General features: G+C 48.7%; 7 protein-coding genes across 7 annotated transcripts, besides 1 other annotated feature; 6 read left to right on the top strand and 1 right to left on the bottom strand.

Annotated features, from left to right (window-relative positions):
* Window positions 1–19251: part of a sequence feature (contig 1.117 1..274575(-1)) that runs on past the window's edge.
* ANIA_07052 (uncharacterized protein) lies at window positions 328–1347 on the top strand (the record flags this gene model as incomplete). The annotated part of the gene is made up of 2 exons (XM_659564.1): window positions 328–476; window positions 531–1347. The coding sequence occupies 2 exons, from the start codon at window positions 328–330 to the stop codon at window positions 1345–1347; spliced, it is 966 nt and encodes a 321-aa protein (XP_664656.1).
* ANIA_07053 (uncharacterized protein) lies at window positions 2403–3291 on the top strand (the record flags this gene model as incomplete). The annotated part of the gene is made up of 2 exons (XM_659565.1): window positions 2403–2499; window positions 2561–3291. 2 exons carry the CDS (start codon window positions 2403–2405, stop codon window positions 3289–3291), a joined length of 828 nt encoding a protein of 275 aa, XP_664657.1.
* ANIA_07054 (uncharacterized protein) lies at window positions 4818–6364 on the top strand (the record flags this gene model as incomplete). Its single annotated transcript, XM_659566.1, has 6 exons — window positions 4818–4951; window positions 5118–5145; window positions 5263–5315; window positions 5354–5432; window positions 5536–5575; window positions 6081–6364. 6 exons carry the CDS (start codon window positions 4818–4820, stop codon window positions 6362–6364), a joined length of 618 nt encoding a protein of 205 aa, XP_664658.1.
* ANIA_07055 (uncharacterized protein) lies at window positions 7560–8873 on the top strand (the record flags this gene model as incomplete). The annotated part of the gene is made up of 3 exons (XM_659567.1): window positions 7560–7645; window positions 7743–8787; window positions 8841–8873. The coding sequence occupies 3 exons, from the start codon at window positions 7560–7562 to the stop codon at window positions 8871–8873; spliced, it is 1164 nt and encodes a 387-aa protein (XP_664659.1).
* ANIA_07056 (GMC family oxidoreductase) lies at window positions 9440–11799 on the top strand (the record flags this gene model as incomplete). The annotated part of the gene is made up of 5 exons (XM_659568.1): window positions 9440–9785; window positions 10332–10816; window positions 10865–10896; window positions 11019–11380; window positions 11510–11799. 5 exons carry the CDS (start codon window positions 9440–9442, stop codon window positions 11797–11799), a joined length of 1515 nt encoding a protein of 504 aa, XP_664660.1.
* Window positions 12359–13745, top strand: ANIA_07057 (uncharacterized protein; the record flags this gene model as incomplete). Its single annotated transcript, XM_659569.1, has 6 exons — window positions 12359–12424; window positions 12561–12638; window positions 12698–12777; window positions 12938–13010; window positions 13402–13455; window positions 13605–13745. The coding sequence occupies 6 exons, from the start codon at window positions 12359–12361 to the stop codon at window positions 13743–13745; spliced, it is 492 nt and encodes a 163-aa protein (XP_664661.1).
* ANIA_07058 (uncharacterized protein) lies at window positions 14315–15467 on the bottom strand (the record flags this gene model as incomplete). Its single annotated transcript, XM_659570.1, has 2 exons — window positions 14315–15312; window positions 15356–15467. 2 exons carry the CDS (start codon window positions 15465–15467, stop codon window positions 14315–14317), a joined length of 1110 nt encoding a protein of 369 aa, XP_664662.1.

Raw genomic sequence — 19251 nt, 5'->3', positions numbered from 1 at the left:
AAAATCTCTGCCTTTGGAGTATCTTTCGGTAGTTAAATTGAGTGATCGGGATATAAGCCGGCATCGGAGGGCACCGACCCCCGGTCCAATCCCGTCCGCATCTCATCCCCCGGGAGTCATCACTTTCGACTAATTAAATCGACGACAAATAATGCCTCATCGATCACATCTTTTTGTCTAATTTATTGTCGTATCATTCGTTATCATGATATAGGGCAGTACTTCAGCGAATTGACCTGTTTCTTCTGCGTATTTGCATTTCTCTTAGACGCTCTTTCAGCTACATTCCGCGACTGCGTACCGCGTCAGCACTTCAAGAAGCTGAACATGCCCCAAGCCCTCCAAGATGCAGCCTTCATCCCATCACCTACAAAGTCATGGAACACGAATCGTCTAGGCGCGCGCTTCGGCGTTGACATTGTTAGCGCAGCGACGGCCGGTGCTTTGACCTGCCCGGTCATCACGGTGATTGATAGGTACGCCCTCACTTCCCTGGACTAAGACACAGCAGCTAAGAAAAACCACCATAGGGCCATTATCGAGAAGGCAGCCAAGGGCGTCCCAATCCGCGAAACGATCACGTCCGCTTTCCGCTCCATTATCCGCAAACCATCTGGCTTCTTCTTGGGCACGCCGTTTCTCCTCATCTATACCCTATACACATCGACCTACCTCACAGCGAACACGATCGACACCGTCACCTCCATGCTGAAGGATAAGCCTTTCTCGACCGTATTCCCGGGTACCGCAAAGTTCATTACAACTACAGCTGTGAACATGGGGATATGTGTATACAAGGATGCGAGGTTCGCGCGGATATTTGGGAAACAATCGTCTCAACCACAAGGACAGCCACAGCCACAACCGCCGTTGGCCAAATCGCCCTCCAACGGCCTCTTTACGGCAACCATGCCCGCCTCCTGCCACCCGTCCCCCTTAACGGTCGGAGCCCCCAAAGTCCCCAAGATCTCATATACGCTCTTCTGCCTCCGCGACAGCATCACAATCTTCGCCTCCTTCAACATCCCTGCCCTCATCGCGCCCTCAATACCAGACTCCATCGCTGCAACCCCCGCAATGAAAGCCGCCATCGCGCAGTTTAGTTGTCCCGCCCTCATGCAGTTCGTCAGCACGCCCATGCATCTTTTGGGTTTGGATCTGTATAATCGGCAGCCGCCCGGCGGGCTTGGATGGAGGGAAAGAGTCGGGAGGATCAGGAGAGATTATGTGGCCAGTTGTTTTGCGCGCATGGGGAAGATTGTGCCGGCGTACGGGATAGGTGGTGTTGTCAATGTCAGGATGCGCGCGGAGTTAATGGGGTGGTTGGAGGGATTGGACCAGGCTTGAGAACCCGGTATCACATCTTCTTCTATTCTGTTCTCATTCTGTTTTCAGTTTCCTGTCTGCTTCGGCTTATTTGTTATGGTTATGATGACACTCCACTCACTCACATATAGACGCCTATTTTGGTTTTTCTTGGCGAGGCGTTTGGATGGACTGGTTCTGCTTAACGATAGATATAGACCTGTTTATCTTGTCATAATGTCCTAATGTCTTGTCTTTCCCCTTGTCTGGTTATCTGCCGCGTATAGCTATAGCTATCTATCTAGAGATATGTTCTCAGTTTGTTGAAGCCGAATCAATATTGTCTTCGTTCACGGCCCGGCCTCATGCGATAGTGATAGGCTCACAGCGACTGTAAACATTATTGGATATTCTAGGACCTTTCTCAAGCTGCAGATAAGCAACAACATCCGGCAGTAATTGACATACGCAACGATCGGTAGTGATCAGACCATTTTCAGGTGTCTAGATATGGATTTATACCAGGCGACTGACTTAACAAAGTCTGGTTTTCCCGTCTCTCTCCCGGGTCTGCGCCCATGGGTTCTGCTGGTGGCCTGACGAGGCCCAGCCATCGATTGAATGAATTGTCGGCAGTCTCACTCGCGGTAGCCCTTGTCATAACCCGACAGTATGGAGCATCTGAAGGGAATCCATGGTGATTACGTCCGTTTATAGTATCATGAGACGAACCTGAGTGAGCTCTTTAAGGCAATCCCGGTACGCCGGTATCAACGACTGTCTTGAATGGAATCTAAACGTCATCCGAGATCTAAAGATTATCAGCTCCATCAGGCCGGTAGACAGGAAGTGGATGCCGAGCAGCCTGGCCAGGCTTCGACCCGGACAAGCATCATAGAGGATGAAAGTTGCTTCACAGGCACGAGTCGTCACAGCAGGTATACTGGGTGGCGCCACTGCCGGACAAAGTATACGTAGTGAGTTTCCGCAGTATAAGATGGTCCTCGATGCTGCGCCAGTTGCAACTGGCATTGGATCCGTTCTATCAATTTCAACTGGAGGAAAACCGTAGCTGGAGATACACTGGCAACGTCACAATGAAACCAGTCATCGTCCTCAGCACATTCACAACCATTCTCGCCTTGGGCATTTCGCTTCCCCCCAAGAGTGAGGATCAGGCCCATGCTGACAACCGTATGCTGACTCTGCCCTACCTTGTTCTGCTCTGCAATAACCGACTAATCTGGGATTGTAGATGACCTCTCCGAGAGACAAGTCTATTACTGCGACAAATACAGCGCCGGGCTCTGCGCTTGCTTCTGCCGCTACAACAAGTATGATTACTACAAGTGCGCTCCGAATTACTGCCAGTGCTACAACGTGTACGCACCGGACTGCTATTACGCGTACTACTACTACTCGTCTGGTGGCTATCCTTCGCCAGCGGAGTATGAAGTCCACCCGCCTAAGTACCCGCACTGTCCCGCGTATCCATACTGTAGCGAGCGGCCGTACACGAGTGAGTATACAACGTCGACTACCTACACGTCCACGGTTACGGATCATCCTACAACCACGTCTGACGGCGGCGCCAGTGGTGATTCTTCACCTACTGATGGTGCCGGTGGGACCTCCCCTGGCGGCTCTTCCCCCACCAACTCTCCTGGAGGTGGAGGATCCTCACCCGGCGGCTCTTCTCCTAGTAATCCTCCTTCTGGCGGCTCTACCGGAGGGTCCACTGGAGGATCTTCTGCTGGTGGATCTTCTGGAGGATCTACTGGAGGATCTACCGGGGGCTCTACTGGAGGATCTACTGGAGGCTCTTCTGGTGGATCTTCCGGCGGCTCTACTGGAGGTTCTTCCTCCGGCAGCTCGTCACCTGGTGGATCCTCTGGAGACTCTGTTCCAGGAGGCTCCTCTCCTGGCGGCTCTTCTCCGGGCGGGGGCTCAGGAAGAGGTGGAAGTTTGCCTTCCAGCGTACCCTGAGACCTGGTCCAGAATTATAGAAAGAGAAAAAAGTGATCGTATTTGGATGGGGAATGCTGGTGCGGTGGCAAGAAAAGGGCGCCTGCTCAATGTAGGGTTCTCGCGACTTTGCAGCTGAATCAAGGAGACAAGCAGTGTTGATACATGCAATGGTTGAGATCATTTGGACGGAAGGTAAAATGTGCCATGCCGCTGCTAGGGACCCTATTTAAAGTATTTGTTCTTAACACTTATAGGTACCGAGAATGGTCGTCTATCAATATACTCTGTTGAGCAACCCTGGAAGGTAATGAGCATTGCCATTGCTGGTCAACCCCCTAGACTAGCCCTAGTCGTGTCAGAACCCCTCCAACAGGAGCATTTCGACGAGATTCTTGGATACCCCTCGCTTCAAATACTTGTGACAAGAACATGATCCCTAAGAATTGTGCAGCAGAGAGTGACTATTCGAGACAATGCACCCCATCATGGCACTAACAGAGTAACCGCTGAAAATACACAGGCCCTTAGCGGATGATTTATAAAGTTTAATAACTGTCTAACATAGAAAACTTTTATCAGTAGGATTCTGCAAGCCCCCAAAATATTAACTCTTCCTGGAATTCTATCTGGGCTCTTCCAGCTTGCATAACCTTCCTTGACCGCAGCGGTGATCAACTCACCAAAGAAGCAATTAATTTTGCAGGATAGTCTCAGTACTAAGTTAATTGATGACTTCCATTGACCCGTCAACTTAGTAAGGTACTTATAGTTGGAATAAATGCAAAGAGAGCTGGTTATAGGCGGATCACCGAAATCACGCCCAGAGCAATCCAGTGGACATGCCCGCGACCAGCTGGCACTAATATTATAAGCTCTCGGTGCTAAGGGCATTATTCTTAATTCTGTCATTTCAAAGTATGCATTGCTGTTGATATTAAGCTTCTTATCTAAGTGGGGCGACATATTACACGGACCTGGATAAATATAGAAAGATAAAAAGAGGTTATAGAGTAAGTACTATAGGTCACTTGACATCTAGCATGATGTTTGACTCGCCCCGCTGACGTTCCCCTCTAGTTATGAGAGGGCACACTAATGATTGAGATAACGTGGCCTAGAGCAGATGGTTGGAAGAACTGGCTAGTTATATAAGAACCCCATAATAGGAAATCCTTTACATCCCAAGGCATAAGCTCTGGCGACTCTGAATACCACCAAGTCGTTAACCCTTTCAAATATATCCAGGATAATGCCTTTACCAACCTTTGGTCTCCGCATGAGTGGCGTCTCGAGTGCTTAATTCGCCGCCGAAGGGGCTTTGCTCCTGGAAAATCCAGTTTGCAGCATTATGTATCCAGTCTCGGTAGCCGATTATGAGGGCTCTTTGTTAAGGAAACTCTCAAAGATGTTTTTCTATAAGATAAGTATTCTCCTTTCAACCCGCGTCAAAGCTGATCGCAAACTGCATCGCAGTCACCTCATGTCCGCCCTCGCTTTGGCTCCTGCTATTTTATTTGCATCTACTACCGAGATCCTACTATATGATGCTTTCTGTGCTTTTTCGCCTGCTGTTTGATTTTCTTACGTATCTAAGCAGCGGCATTTGGACGCGGGAAGCGGTTTTTAAAGTCTTCAAGGCGATTGTGGCTGGCGCGGCACTGATTTGGGATCGGTACATGTAAGACTGAGAGGCACTAACAACGTGAAGACACTTTATTAGCTAAAGAATGTATGTAAAATAAAATATTGAAAGAGAATGATCATTGTATCTACCAATCTGGAATATCTGGGCGTCGCTAAGAGATGATGGGAGCCACCATCTATGTAACTACCATAGGCTGCAGCATATCCACGGATATCAGAAAGAAAATGGTACCGTAACGTACCCTAGCAGATACCAGATACTAAGGCCCTATATCTATTCCATCTAAGCCATTTGGATAGGATATGATGATACGATATGAATACTTTATCCGTGATAAAAAATAGTGGCTGAAGTACAGCCGAGGGAGCGAGAAGCCCTATCCTCACACCCTGTGGTGGTAAGTATAACTCTTGTGAGAACGCAACATATATTAAGGATTTTCTGCGGTATGCCCAACTCTGTCAACGAGAATGGCAAGCTTACTGGGTTGATTACTATGATGCCCGGATTACCAGTATGTATGCAGAACAGCCTCAATGTGTTCTGCCTATGGAGAACGTAAAATCGACCAGCAGCGCCGCACAGTTTGGCGTGCTGCTGGTATGTGTGAAACTTAGATATGGAATTGCATCAAGTCTTCAAAGCAATGCCGTATCGGTAAGTCTAGAAGCCTGACGACATCACCTACAATTACCTTGGGAGACTGCACAATGTTTCCCCTACCACCACAGCCTAATTGAGGCTTACAGAGTCATGAGCTAGGAATCTTATACAGAAATCCAAAGTGGCTTCCCAACGGGATCTAGAGTCAATCCTTGCTGTCGGCGGCTATCCGTGGCACAGGCTCACCACCACCTGTGCCCTGACACCAGGTAGCTGAGTACGGTAACAGAGACACGCGGACAAACAGTTCGCCCGTAATCCTTTGGCAGATTCACTGATCCTTCTTTAAGAATTGGTCTGAACTTATAGGATTTTGGCCGGCTCGGGTGCGTTTCGCGCTATCTCTTGAAATAGCATTGTGATAGAGTGTTTCGAGAATAGTGAGATATATAAGGGCGACTGAGTCCTCACTATCGTCATTTATATCAAGCTGCCAGTCTATTCATTTTACAAACTAGACTAGTTCATATCAAAAAACAAGATGAACACGACCGACTAGGCTTCTTCGGCGCCACGGCGGCTGGACTCTTTCATGCCTTGTGCCGGCTGGATACCACTGCATCTTGTACGCATCCAACCCCTTCTGGGGTTCCAATATCTCTGGAACCTACTCAAATTCTGAACAAAACAAGTGATCCACGGGCCAGAACTAACCCAGCTCCTCCTTGCCCGGGGCATTTCGCCCTCCACCCTCTCATTGTATTAACCCTAATCGGAAGCTCAGTCTCCGACTTCCCCCCCATCAAGGCCACTCTCTCCTGCCCTCCCGCCCCAAATCACTGAGATAGTACTCGTTGGGGAGGATGTGGTGGGAATAGATTCTTGTGTCTGCTTATGTTATTTGCCTATACATTCCAGGAATGAGAGGAAAAAGTAAGAATAAAAAAGACCAAACTACCCTGCCACTCACTATAACCAGAGTCAGAGTTTAGGTTCTGTGGTCGAGGGCAAATATTCCAAGACCAGTTGTCCTGGCGAACAGCATCAGCAACATCTGATTGGAATACTATGAATATGATTATGAGCCCTTCCTGTGCAATGTCCCGGCCAGCAACTTACCTAATTCCGCCCTGTGTAGGCTCCATGACTCAAAGGCTTTAAGTTTACAATCTACACGAGCAAATTTGACTCCGTCTTTGTTCTCCTTGAGACGTAAAGAGGGTGTAATGTTGATTTTGCTTAGAACTGTTAAGCTAAATCCTTTATGGCCAATTAAGTACTAGATAACCAGTCAGACCTCCTATCTTGGAACAAGACCGATAGGTAGTTCAATCCACCCCGTAAGCAGCAACTAGAGACCACTGAAACCTTGCCATACTGTATCAAGCTTGATGCTCCCGAGTCCTCCCTCAGGCCAGTGCATAAGACGCAATCACGTCATATTCATTAAACCTACACAGCACGGTCTATATCAGCGCCAATGACTCACCGAACACGTATTACGTGGAAGAAGGCTTGGACTGGAACGACTGGTGATGTCGCAGGACAAGCCCTCGATTCTATCAGAACGAGATGAAGGAACAACCGAGACAATTGTCTCCATTTTGAAACATGGAAGTCGACCCTCGAAAGTAGTAGCCGTGTTTGAATATGCCACTCCCCTTCCAACCCGCGAAGACCGCGAATACTACGTATGGCCGGGTAAATCGCGGAGAATTATATAGACTAAGGAATATTTCGTGCCTGCCGAGACCCCTGCCAAGCGCTGTCATATTAGGGCCGGGCGTTCTGCAGTCTGCAAGTGGCTTATCATGGCTTGCTCTTGAAGAAAGAGTGGAGCGTTATCTGATCATCGGGGCTTGACCACTGGCTCTAAAAATGCTGAGATGTAACAGCCAAAGTGACAGAAGTTCTTGGTCATGATTAGCAAGCATTAGCAGAGCAGTGAGAGTGCGGAGTATACGGAACATCCGAGTTCTATATCTACTGACCTGCATTTTCAGACAACCATGCTCAGCACTACCAGACAACCTTTACCATGCGTCTTTCGGAAGGGTTGGCGTTCCTCTCCGTCCTGCCGGCCGCTCTTGCGGCGCGGCCCTTTCTCAATGAGCCTGATACAGCGTACGTTGGTATACCTATCATGACGAAAAATAAAACAAAACAAAGGCATTAAAGGAGGAAAGGCCTGAGGACAGCCTGCTAATCATACTTCCTACAGCATTGAAGAGGTTCTCGGCGACACCCCCGAGGGCACTCTCCCTGACCTAGAGAGCATGCTCGGCCTCCCTGACTTCGAATGGGCAGCCAAACGCTATCTGAATGCCTCCTCATACACGTACTACCGCAACGGTGCAGCCGGAGAATGGTCCTACAGGAACAACCTCGAGGTATATGGCCGGTTCCGCTTCCGGCCACGCGTGATGGTCGACATCACCCAGATCGAGAAGACGCTACCGACCACCATACTCGGCCATAACTTCTCTGCGCCCTTTTATATTAGCCCGTGCGCCAGCGCAGGGCTGGCGCACCCGGACGCAGAGGCTAATTTCGTCAAGGCCGCCTATGAGGAAAACATCCTCTATATCCCGGCCCTTTTGGCCACGCTATCAATGGACGAGATCGCCGCCGCAAAGCCAGAGGACGGATCACAGGTTCTTTTCCAGCAGGCTTATCTCAACAGCAATGACACTGCGACGCAGCAGGTCTTCGATGACGCCGAACGACTGGGTGCCAAAGCTATCGTCTGGACGATCGACAGTCCAGCAGACGGGAACAGACACCGCGCGAACCGATACGGCGTGGGTTCCTCAGACTCGGACTACACACTATCGACTTGGGAATTTTATGCGAAGCTGCAAAATATGACCACGCTACCTATTGTTCTCAAGGGCATTCAACATGTCGAGGACGTCAAACTTGCTATTAAACACGGTGTCCCTGCCATTATCCTATCTAACCATGGAGGTCGCCAACTCGATAGCTCCCCGTCCTCGCTAGAGGTTGCGCTGGAGGTGTATCAGGAAGACCCGGATCTCTTCAACCAGATTGAAATCTACGCGGACGGTGGCATCCGCTATGGCGCAGATGTGCTGAAGCTGCTCTCTCTGGGAGTCAAGGCTGTTGGGCTTGGAAGGAGCTTCATGTACGCCAATGCTTACGGCGCTGAGGGGGTCAGGCACGCGATCCAGCTCCTGAAGCATGAAATCGCCATCGATGCTGCTAACCTGGGTGTTCCTGACTTGAAGAAGATTGACGCTTCCTATGTGAGACACCATCCTCTGCAATTTGATTCTGTCTCCTACTAACTGTCTTGCAGGTCAAATGGGCCAACAATGGGTGGTTCACTTAGCTTCGATCCAGGGTCGATCCAGGGTTCCGTGTTTTCTGTCTAGCTTTTTTCCTCCTCCTGTACAAAGTCTAGAGTTTGGTCAACTTCTGTGGATTATCGTATTCAGATGCTTCTAACTCAAGGGATTGCCTCTCTTTGCTTGTCTGCTTAGATCAGGTTTGCTGTCAACGGTAGAGGGCTCGATGTAAAATGAAAGACTTGAACACTCGAAAAACAGCCTATTTTTGGCACATTAACGGATTCAGGGCGAAAGTATGCGGCAGACATGAACTGCTAAGCTGCAGATTGTATATATTTGGCTAATTTTGGGTTGGGGCTCTGTGATCGGGAGTCACGGATCAGTCATTCCTCGGCTGGATCCTCTACGAACTGTGGAAATGTCTCATTTTGAAGCATCCAGTATCGGATCATAACAGTGTAGGCTGAGATGAGGCCTTTAATCCAAGGTCCGCGGCGATCTACCAGTTCATACAATATATCGGGTACAGGCTGCCCTTCCGCGCCCTATCGCGTACTCTTCTTGCATTCCAGCTTGGCCATCGTACTCTGATCCTTCGTCATCTGTCATGAATATCAGCATATCAAAGTTTGCGTCATTTCTGATAGCCACCGACCTGCTGGGCGGAGCTTTTCAGGCAGAGACATTCGACTACGTTGTCGTTGGCGGAGGAACAGCTGGCGTAACCCTGGCGGTTCGTCTTGCAGAAGCCTCGCATAGTGTCGCTCTCATAGAAGCCGGGACATACTACGAAGACAGCTGGCCGTTCGCTGCTATTCCCGGCGCAGATGTCATCCCTGTGGGATCAGATCCTGATGCCAAGTTTGGTGCGGATTGGGGGTTTGTCACAGCACCGCAAGCTGGTGCAGATGGGCGCAGGATACATTTTGCGAGGGGAAAGTGTGTAGGGGATCGTGAGTCTGCCTAATGCAAGTTGAGAACAGGATTGGAATGCTGATAGTGGAGAGAAGCTCTGCGTCTAATTTTATGGTATATCAAAGGTTCGTTTCTTGCTTGAATGTGACTTTAGGTATGTGACAGCATGGTTTAACGTTCCGCAGGCCGACAAAAGACTCCATGCACATGTGGGCAGAAGCTGTGAACGACACCAGTTACACATTCGAGAATACCCTTCCATTTTATAAACGGACTGTCACTTTCACCCCCACCTGATAAGAGCTCAAGGACGGCCAACGCGAGTGTCCAGTACAATGCGGAATCCTTTGGCGCATCTGGCGGGCCGCTCCAGGTCTCATATTCCAGCTTCGTCCAGTCCTTTTCCACCTGGATGAAACGTGGAATGGCTGCCATCGGATTGTCTGAGAGCAACGATTTCAACAATGGCCGACTCATCGGATACCAGTACTGTGCATCGACAATAAAACCCGGCGACAAAACCCGCAGCAGTTCCCAAGCAGCCTTCCTTTAGAAAGGCAAGGCTTTACCGGACAATCTGACAGTGCACACCCAGCGCCTCGCAAAGCGGATCCTCTTCGATGAGCACAAGAGCGCAATTGGCGTAGAAGTAGCAAACGGCTTTGGTTACCTTTCAAACATAACGGCATCCAGGGAGGTCATCATCTCGGCCGGCGCTTTCCAATATCCCCAGCTCCTTATGGTCTCTGGTATTGGACCTGCGGAGCAGCTGGCGAAACATGGGATTGAGGTTATATCTGACTTGCAAGTCGGACAAAATATGTGGGATCACCCCTTCTTTGCGCTGAGCTACCGGGTAAATGTAGAAACGCTTACCAGGGCCGCCAACGACCTCCTCTACCTCGGTACCACCTTCCTCGACTATACGACGAAGCATACGGGGCCCTTGACGAATCCTGTTGCTGATTTCATTGCGTTTGAGAAGATTCCTTCGTCTCACCGTACGGCTTTCTCGGCTGAGACAGAGAAGCATCTTGCGGGATTCCCGGAGGATTGGCCTGAGGTTGAGGTATGTGGCTGCATGACCACCCTACAATCACATTTACATCGAACCAAGACTGAAGCCATCCAGTACATGTCCGGCGCAGGGTACGTTGGATCATTCACTGGGCTCATGAGCACCCAGCCAAAGGACGGCTACCAGTACGGCTCCATCCTCGGTATCCTGATCACACCTACCTCAGGCGGTAATATCACCCTCACTTCAGCAGATACTTCCGACCCCCCGTCATTAATCCTAACTGGCTAGCAACGGAAGCGGATCAAGAGGCCGCAATCGCCATCTTCAAGTGCATCCGTGACATCTTCGCCAGTGACGGGATGGCTCCCGTGATTCTAGGCGACGAGTATTATCCGGGTAATGGGACGCAAGCTGATGCGGAGATCCTTCGGTTCATCCAGAAGAATGTTATGACACTTTGGCATCCATCTTGTACGAATAAGATGGGGACGAAGGATGATCCGTCTGCCGTTCTTGATAGTAAGGCGAGGGTGTTTGGGGTCGGGGGGCTTAGGGTTGCGAATGCGAGTTCATTTCCGTTTCTGCCGCCAGGGCACCCGCAGAGTACAGTTTGTGAGTTACCTTGCCGTTGTCTTTTGGTATCGGCTCGGGATGCTGAGGATTGTAGATATGCTGGCTGAGAAGATCGCGGACGATATCATCCGCGGGTGATACCTGGCCGTGGTCTACCTCATTTGACAGTTAAGCAATTGTACTACTGTTTCTACACTGCTGTTGGAAATCTGGGCGGATTGAATATCTATAATCGTTCCATGAATCCGTTCCTGGGGTGTGGGATGAGGAAAGCTTCAAACTATAATATCAATTTGCCAAAGGACTCAAGTTCGGCTGCCCGTTCCTACAGTTTTGAATGGGCGCGGGCCATTTTTTTTCTGGAACAAGCGTGCCAGATAATGGCACAGAAGTACCGCATCGCCTACTTGATGACTCTCTTCAACACAGCGTCTAGAGGCCGGTTGGGGCCAGCATAAAGAGTTGAGACAAAAATCATGACATGTAAGATAAGTGTGCTAAAGAGTAGTATATTCCTCCAATAGCTTCCTAGCTAATAGACTTAGACAATATCAAGCCTTGGCTAAAATGACGCAAATTGGGATCTTACTGGACGTTGACGTAGAAACGTTCTAGATAGGGTTACCAACCTACCCCAACCACGGCTATCAGCTGCATCACGCCTTCTCTTGGATAGATTTCGTGAGAGGGGAAATAGCCAAACTGCACTATTAAGGTGTATAAATTGCACTATTTAACCTTGACCACTGATAATACTCTGGAGAAGGTAGAACTCAGAAAAACTCTGGTTAATGCTAATCACTCGATGCTCTGCTAAGTAGCACGAGTAGCTTTTTGAGTTCCTCTGCCATTCAGAGATTGTGTATGATTTTATAAGCACCATGATAAGCACCCGTATACGCTGTAGCTGACGCCATTCCATGGCGCAATACTTATAACAAGCTAAGCGTTCTCCAATACAAAAAGCTGCATCTACCACCAGTCGTTTCTTTGATTGCACCCCAGAATCGAGTCACGATGAGAACGACAAAAACAACTGCAGATACCATCAATGGGCTTCTGGACAAGACGGCCAGCAGCACGGTGAATACGGCTTTGGTCGACGGCGATTCCAATGCTAGTGACGATGGCAATGGCACGATTGATGCCAGGAAAGAAAGAGAATTTGCACCATGAAGCGCATTCTCCTCTCTATAAGTCTAACTAAAGAAGCCTTCAGCTAAGGAGACTCGATCTCGGATTCCTGACAATCGGCTTCTTGGGCTATGTCTTTAAATATCTCGATCAAATCAATATTGTACGTTGTGTGCCTAGCTTATATCCATTCTTTCTCTCTTTATGCTAACGCTGATTCAGAGCAACGCGTATGTCTCTGGCATGCAGGACAACTTGAAGCTCTATAGCAATGAATTAGGTTACTTTACGACATACTTCAAGTATGGTCCCCATGCGAAGTCCAATAAATCAGGTTAACCTGGATCATAGTATTGGGTATATGGTCATGCTCTTCCCGTCCTGCATTCTTGTTTCCTATATCGGTCCTTCTATATGGTTGCCTGCGTGCGAGTTAAGTGCTGGGATGTAATTTATATCCAGTATCTCAACAACGAACCAGGTTCTCTGGAACGTGTTTACCTGTTGCTTGTCAACCGTGACGAATGAGAAGCAGGTAAGTAGACTGGGCTCTTGTACAAGACCAACGCGGGTAGCTTATCAGATAGGTCTACGGGCTCCGCTTCCTCATTGGGTTTTTCGAAGGTGTTACTTGGCCAGGCTACTACACTATTATCAGGTCGGTTTGCCTGAAGCCAGCCCTTGAGCCAGGTAGGAAAGTTGCTAAATAGACAGCATAGCCAATGGTACCTACTGGAAGAGCTAGCTCTGCGTATGAGTTTATATAACATTGCTCAACCTGCTGACGCGATGATGTCCGGTGCGATCCAGGCGTCGTTGGCCACGAATCTTGACGAGTCATTAGGTCGGGCTGGATGGCGCTGGGCTTTTATCATTTATGCGAGAGTCTTATGCGCTATTTTAGAGACCCTACTAACAGTTTCTAGGGTGTCTGCACCATATTCGTTGCGCTTATAGCGTTTGTCCTGCTTCCTCGTTACGTATGTCGCTGAACCCACTTTTCAGAGACCGCCTATTCATAACCAGGTTGCTGATCTATTCTTTTTCTCAATGAAGCCTTACATAACCCACCCTCCAGGCTTCCCCCTCGCTGGATAAGCTCTGACGGTACTACATCGGTACTGTCTAGTTTGGATATCCTCCAGATATGGAGCGGCTAGACGGCCACGGTCCACCGCATCTCGTCAACTACGAAGTTTTTGTCACCTTCATTCGTCCCTATGAGGCAGGAACATTACCTATCTTAAGAACCAAGACCTCAGAGCTGTAAATTATCTCCTGGCGTCATGGCTACTTGTCTGTTGGGTCCGTGTAGCCGCGCCTCCAGCAAACATTGCGATATATTACCAAGACCCTTGAAATATCTTTCAGATTTGACTGAAGAAGTTAAATTCGCAAGGTATCACTTGCCTTGGCGGTCTTTTCTTGCTCTAATTGGGGCAAGTCCGGCACATTTTCTATACAGACGATCCCATGAATAGTTGCTACGTCGCAACCATCAACAGCGCCTAAGAAGAAAAGAGGGACCGCAGAACGCAGCAAGACGCGAAGCCCCGTGATAGCTTATATCAAGAGTAGATCTACATCCTTGGGTTGTATTAATAAACCGATACCCAAAGCACTATTCCAAGGGATGTTAAATAGGGTATTTATAGCGCACGGCTACACGTGAAGTAGGGTTAGCTGGGTGTATAGGCAAAGCAAGCAACTCGTTACCGACTAATCTGCCTCACTTTCCTTGAGCTAAGTGCTATACCATGAACGACTGTTATTTCTCATTCAGCTATAAAATGTTCATTACCCGCTCTCTTCCAGGAAAAGACCATCAACTCTGACTGCTTACACCTTTTCACCATTATTTTCGATCCTGTATAGTTCGCCCAAAATTGACTTCGTCGAGAACTTGGTATATGACGGGTCTGTTGACGGTGGCAGCTTAACTCGGACTTTACGTCGGCCAGATCTTGGTAGTCTTGATGCTGACGGTGCAAGGGCTCGGGATACCGGAGTCGTAAAAATCAGGACCTGCGGCGGCAGTCGGGATATCTGATCAGGATCTCGCCGCCAAGAAGAAAGGGCTTTATCTTTGTTATGGGCGAGTTGCGCCGCTGACGCGCGACGCGGTGAATCATCTGAAATTGTAGGTTCGGACTGCTTGGAAATTGGTGCAACTGAAAAAGGAGTATCGGGGGTATCCTTTTCAGCCTTTGCGTAGTTCAGGTTAGTGACAAACGTACATAGACGGTCATCATGGTTGGTGACAGGATGGAGCATGTATACCTCAAACGCGAACAACTTCTGAGTTCTAAGCCGGGTGGCGTTCAGATCTGCTATAAATTCTGAAGGCAAGTTCATCCGGGATCGCAGGATTTTGAAATCCGATGCCCTCGCTGCCCACATATCCACTGCAAGTTGGCGGATACTAGAGCCTGGACTGGAATGCGAGTAAGCATGTTGAACGGCCTCGGAGCCTACAACCTTAGCAGGCTCGGCGTCTAAGAGCTCTTTGCAAATTGCAAAGGCTATATCTTGAAGTTCAGGTACTTGGAATCTCTCTGCAAGTGTCCATAGCTGGAATAAATGCAGTGACCGAGACAATTTTCTTGCAATCCTAGCACCGCTGATTTTCCCGCAGTATACCCAGGAGATGAAGTCGGCAAAGACTTCGGGGACGTCATCGGGGAACACGAGCTCTTGAAGGGATATTTCGGTATACCGATTCTCTAGTAGATTGTCAAAGTACGGTGATCGGTCGCACAGTAGCTCGATATGGACATCAAACGGGGTCTCCGAGGGCCCTACGGTGAGATTCACAATACCGCCAGAGAGTGTTCTACCTAGGTCAGCATCAGCTAGTGCGACAGGATTCTTGCTTCTCACCTGTGATCCAGATATTCAGGCGCCATACTAGGATTTTGTAAATCAGAGCGGGTATGAGATTGATGTGAGAAGAGTGAACAGTAAATAGACACGCAAGGTTTGTACCGAGCATAGCTACTCTTAAATACATTTAATGTACTCCTTACTCCTAAATTGAATGGCGCTTCATGTCCGACTAATTTTAAACATCCCCTGCAGCCACTCGATGTGAGTAAGCTCATAAATACCAATGGCTACGCGCTCGGCGTGGGGTAGGTGATCCTTCACCAGTAAGAGCAGTGTAAATAATACAAAGCAGATAAAAGCTATAACAGTATACCCATTCTCCCAGTTCAAGCTTTTGAGGAAAAGATACAAGATTTGATGTGGAGTAGTACTTTTTCTCCGACGATCATCTATATCCAAGGTGTGGGTCTGAAAATGTACGAAGTGACTGAAATTACTGAATCTAACAACATGGGTTGGGATATGTTTGTCATGCTGCGACGTGACTGTGCCGCCTGCAACTTCCAAAGTATTCTGGGTGCATTGAGACGTTTAATCCATTGGTTCAAGGCGAGCGATCTTCCAGCCTGTGGTGTTTCACTTGGCGTCTGTTGCCATATATAGACGAATGCTCGATAGGGCCTGTAGAAGAGAAACTGCGGCTTGTCAAGTAGCATAAGCGGTATCAACTAAAATAGAACTGGGTATTTCAGAGTAATTTAAGCATATAATTCTATTTGGGGAGCGGGTTATGCTATACTTGGCTATTTATGCTTATTTTGGGGGCATAAGAAGGGCCCAATCATCTAGTGGCACCGAAGAATAGAGTGTATAATGGGAATAGCAGTTGATTAGCGATCTACTTACTCTCTCATCACCCACATGGCATGCAATAGAGAGGTTCATATGGTTACGACAATGCATCTAACCCAGGTCCACTTAGCCTTACAATTCAACGGGAAAGGCTCGCTTCTTATTTTTTTTTTTATCGATTGGAAGGTGGTTACCCTCTCTGCTTATGTTGGAGTAAGTAATGTCTGTACGAAGGGTCTGCGCGCTCAAAAAGGGACTATCAGGATTTAGCTTGTGGCGCTCTCTGGTGGAGTAACAGCTTCACCACGGGCCTCTGGTAGTGTGCATGGCGTCAAGTGACGGGGCGTTTCGAGAAAGTAGACGTTGCTGAAGAAATGAAGGAAGACTCGGATGGTTTCTGTGCCGGTCGAAGAGGGAGACTAGGAGGGAGTGAAGAGACAGGTTGGGATAAAACCTTCAGTAATTCCACAGTCTTTTTTAGCCCATTCTAACTGTCTGTCCTCCTCTTGGGAGAAAGTTTCTCCAGGAAGGTTGTCTTGCATAGCAGTAAGCATGGTATCGTCCGTGTAGCAAATCTCCACAAACTTCGCCCATGCCCTAACGCTCTCCTCCAGCCGCTCTGCAGCAGCCTCAATCCATTTTTATGAGTCTTCTGGCAGCTTCTCTCCTCGCACTTATGAACCCGAGACATGACGGCGAATTCGAGCAGAAGGAGTTTCTCCACAATTATGCATCGGGACAACGGATGCAGCAGTGTAGTTGCGAGCCTGGGTAGCACTTCTGATTGCGGAGTGAGTCAGATCCCTTTGAACAGCGCTGGATTAGCGCGAACCCTGTTGCAATCGGGGCAGTTATGATGTATATGTAACCCTTGTTGCTGTTGGTGGTCGGTTTCTGATTGCCTTCTAGGGTTTCTTTAAGCACCCTGTTGGTGTGGGTCACATCGCTAAGAGCTTCTCTTGACTGAGAACTGGGTAAGAACTTGCATATGCGGTCTTTGTGTGTGGATGCGTTGGTTCCCGAGACCTCAGAGTCGGTGGGGGTTGCAGAATGCGCGACTCGCAGGTCAAGGCCACTAGGTCTGCATCCATTGCTGAATGGCTGCCTTGACATTTTCATCGTCTATGTCCTCCCTTGCTGCAAAGGTAAAAGCTTTGCAAGATTGGCCAGGCTAACCTTTTGGTCATCATCAGTGTTGGCATAGTATTGGACTCGAATTCTCGTAGCGGTCGCCAGGTCAGGTTCAGGGATAAGGCATCTGCACCGCTTACAATCGTCTAAGTACGTAATGCATCTTCTGCTGCTGGACGATTAGGAATCGCTAAGGTTGATTGAATCCAAAGGAATATAAAGCGTTCCAACGGCATGTGGTTGCTGGGACTAACGGGTAAATAGGTGCCTAGTTTATGGCACTAAAGAAAGTCGATTCAATCTCCCTGAACGCATGGGATTCTGAAGGAACCAAGTATCTCCTTGGGCCTTGGTAAAGGGCGGCATCCCCAGCCCCCTCTGGGCCTAGGCGAGGCTCCGCACAGTACCTTCTGACTGGGACACGTGCTTTCTCACATTGCAGCACTGCAAGATCGTAATCCCTGTCGAGCCTGTGCCTATCAAGGCGAGGAGATCATTGCCACTGAGAAAGGTGTGCATTGTCTAGATAAGAACTAACAAGAGTTCTATCTGCCTCTCGCTGACCTGCCTCTTTTACTAAGGCTGACAAGGTATGAGCTCAGCACGCACTCCATTAAGCTGAATGTTCGAACATATAAAAGGTTGTCATATAGATGTGCACACAATGCCACCTTCGCCTAACTTAGGAAATTTGCCATCTTGATGGTTATGTATGTAGTTTTTAGCAAGTCCTAGACTCATAAACAAATATAGTAGGAAGGCTGTAATTCTAGCGAAAAGTCACTTCTATCCCTCCCCTACTCCCTCTCTTCAGCCAGAAATGGGCTCAGACTTATCTCCACAATACAGCAGCAGCTCCTCATGATTTAGACAGGCTGCTCGGCTCCAGTTTCCACCGGAGATGTCCGAGTGTTCAGCAGGCAGGTACACGAACCATGTTTACTGCAGAAAAATGCACTAATTTCTCATATCTTCTTGCGATCTTTTTCTTTAGATCTTTCATGAGGTGAAGCTCTGCCTGATTCAGTAAGCAAATACGCCTCTCAGTGCTCAAGTAGGGCCAACAGAATAAGGCTGAACAGGCGGGTAACCCACAGGACAACAAATAGCGAACATAGAACAGTGGGAATAACAACGAAATTTGCTATAAATCAAGAAATTGGCCACTTCCCTTTCAGCGAGCACGTCTCTGGTAGACTTGCAACGCAATCCCATGCCAACCTCTACACGACAATTGGCTTTGTATTCAGAGAAAGGCTAATAGAAGACGATATGATTGAATATATTCCCTTTTGTGGTAACTCTACTTAGCTGAAGAGCCAATCAATCACTGTTCTGTGAGCACGCAAGAGCCTGAGGGGGGCCCCATCATGATATTAAAAGTACTCTTTAACCCAAGACGAGAAATACGCCCTGCACCCCAGCACGCACTAGCAGCACCGGCGTCAATCTCCAGCTTTCTCCAGCTTTTCAATCTACATGGTCCACACCCCAATCTCTGGTGCAGCCAGCAAGTCAGGTGAGTTTCCAAGACATATTTTGAATTTTACCGCCAGACCGGAGAATGTCACACCATCAACTGGGACCACGACGAGGGGAGAACAGGGCCCCCTACTGCTCCAATAACTGATCTCTTACGCTTTGCTCATCGATCATTCCCTCCACCCCATGGAGGTGGATGACTCCCCCCCAGGCGGAGCCCGTCCGGGGACTCCGCTCCTGGGTGAAAACTCTGAACCCCCCTCAGGACCTACCACCCCGACCCCCCTACCCCGGAACTCCCTGAAGAGAAGGGCCTTATTCTCCCCACAGAAGACTCCCACTGCAGCTCCGGTCCCTGTATCCCATTTGCCGCAAGCCCCATCGATCTGCGAGCAGGTCAGCATGGTAGCAGACGACCAGCTAGTCCTTCTTAATGATTGGAAACTAGCAATGACCTCTCTTGCTAAAGCTCTAGATCTAACTGT

Source organism: Aspergillus nidulans, chromosome IV (assembly GCF_000011425.1).
Source record: "Aspergillus nidulans FGSC A4 chromosome IV".
Taxonomy (NCBI): domain Eukaryota; kingdom Fungi; phylum Ascomycota; class Eurotiomycetes; order Eurotiales; family Aspergillaceae; genus Aspergillus; species Aspergillus nidulans.
Note: the sequence above shows the minus strand (reverse complement) of the source record. Positions and strands in the feature narration are given on the sequence as shown.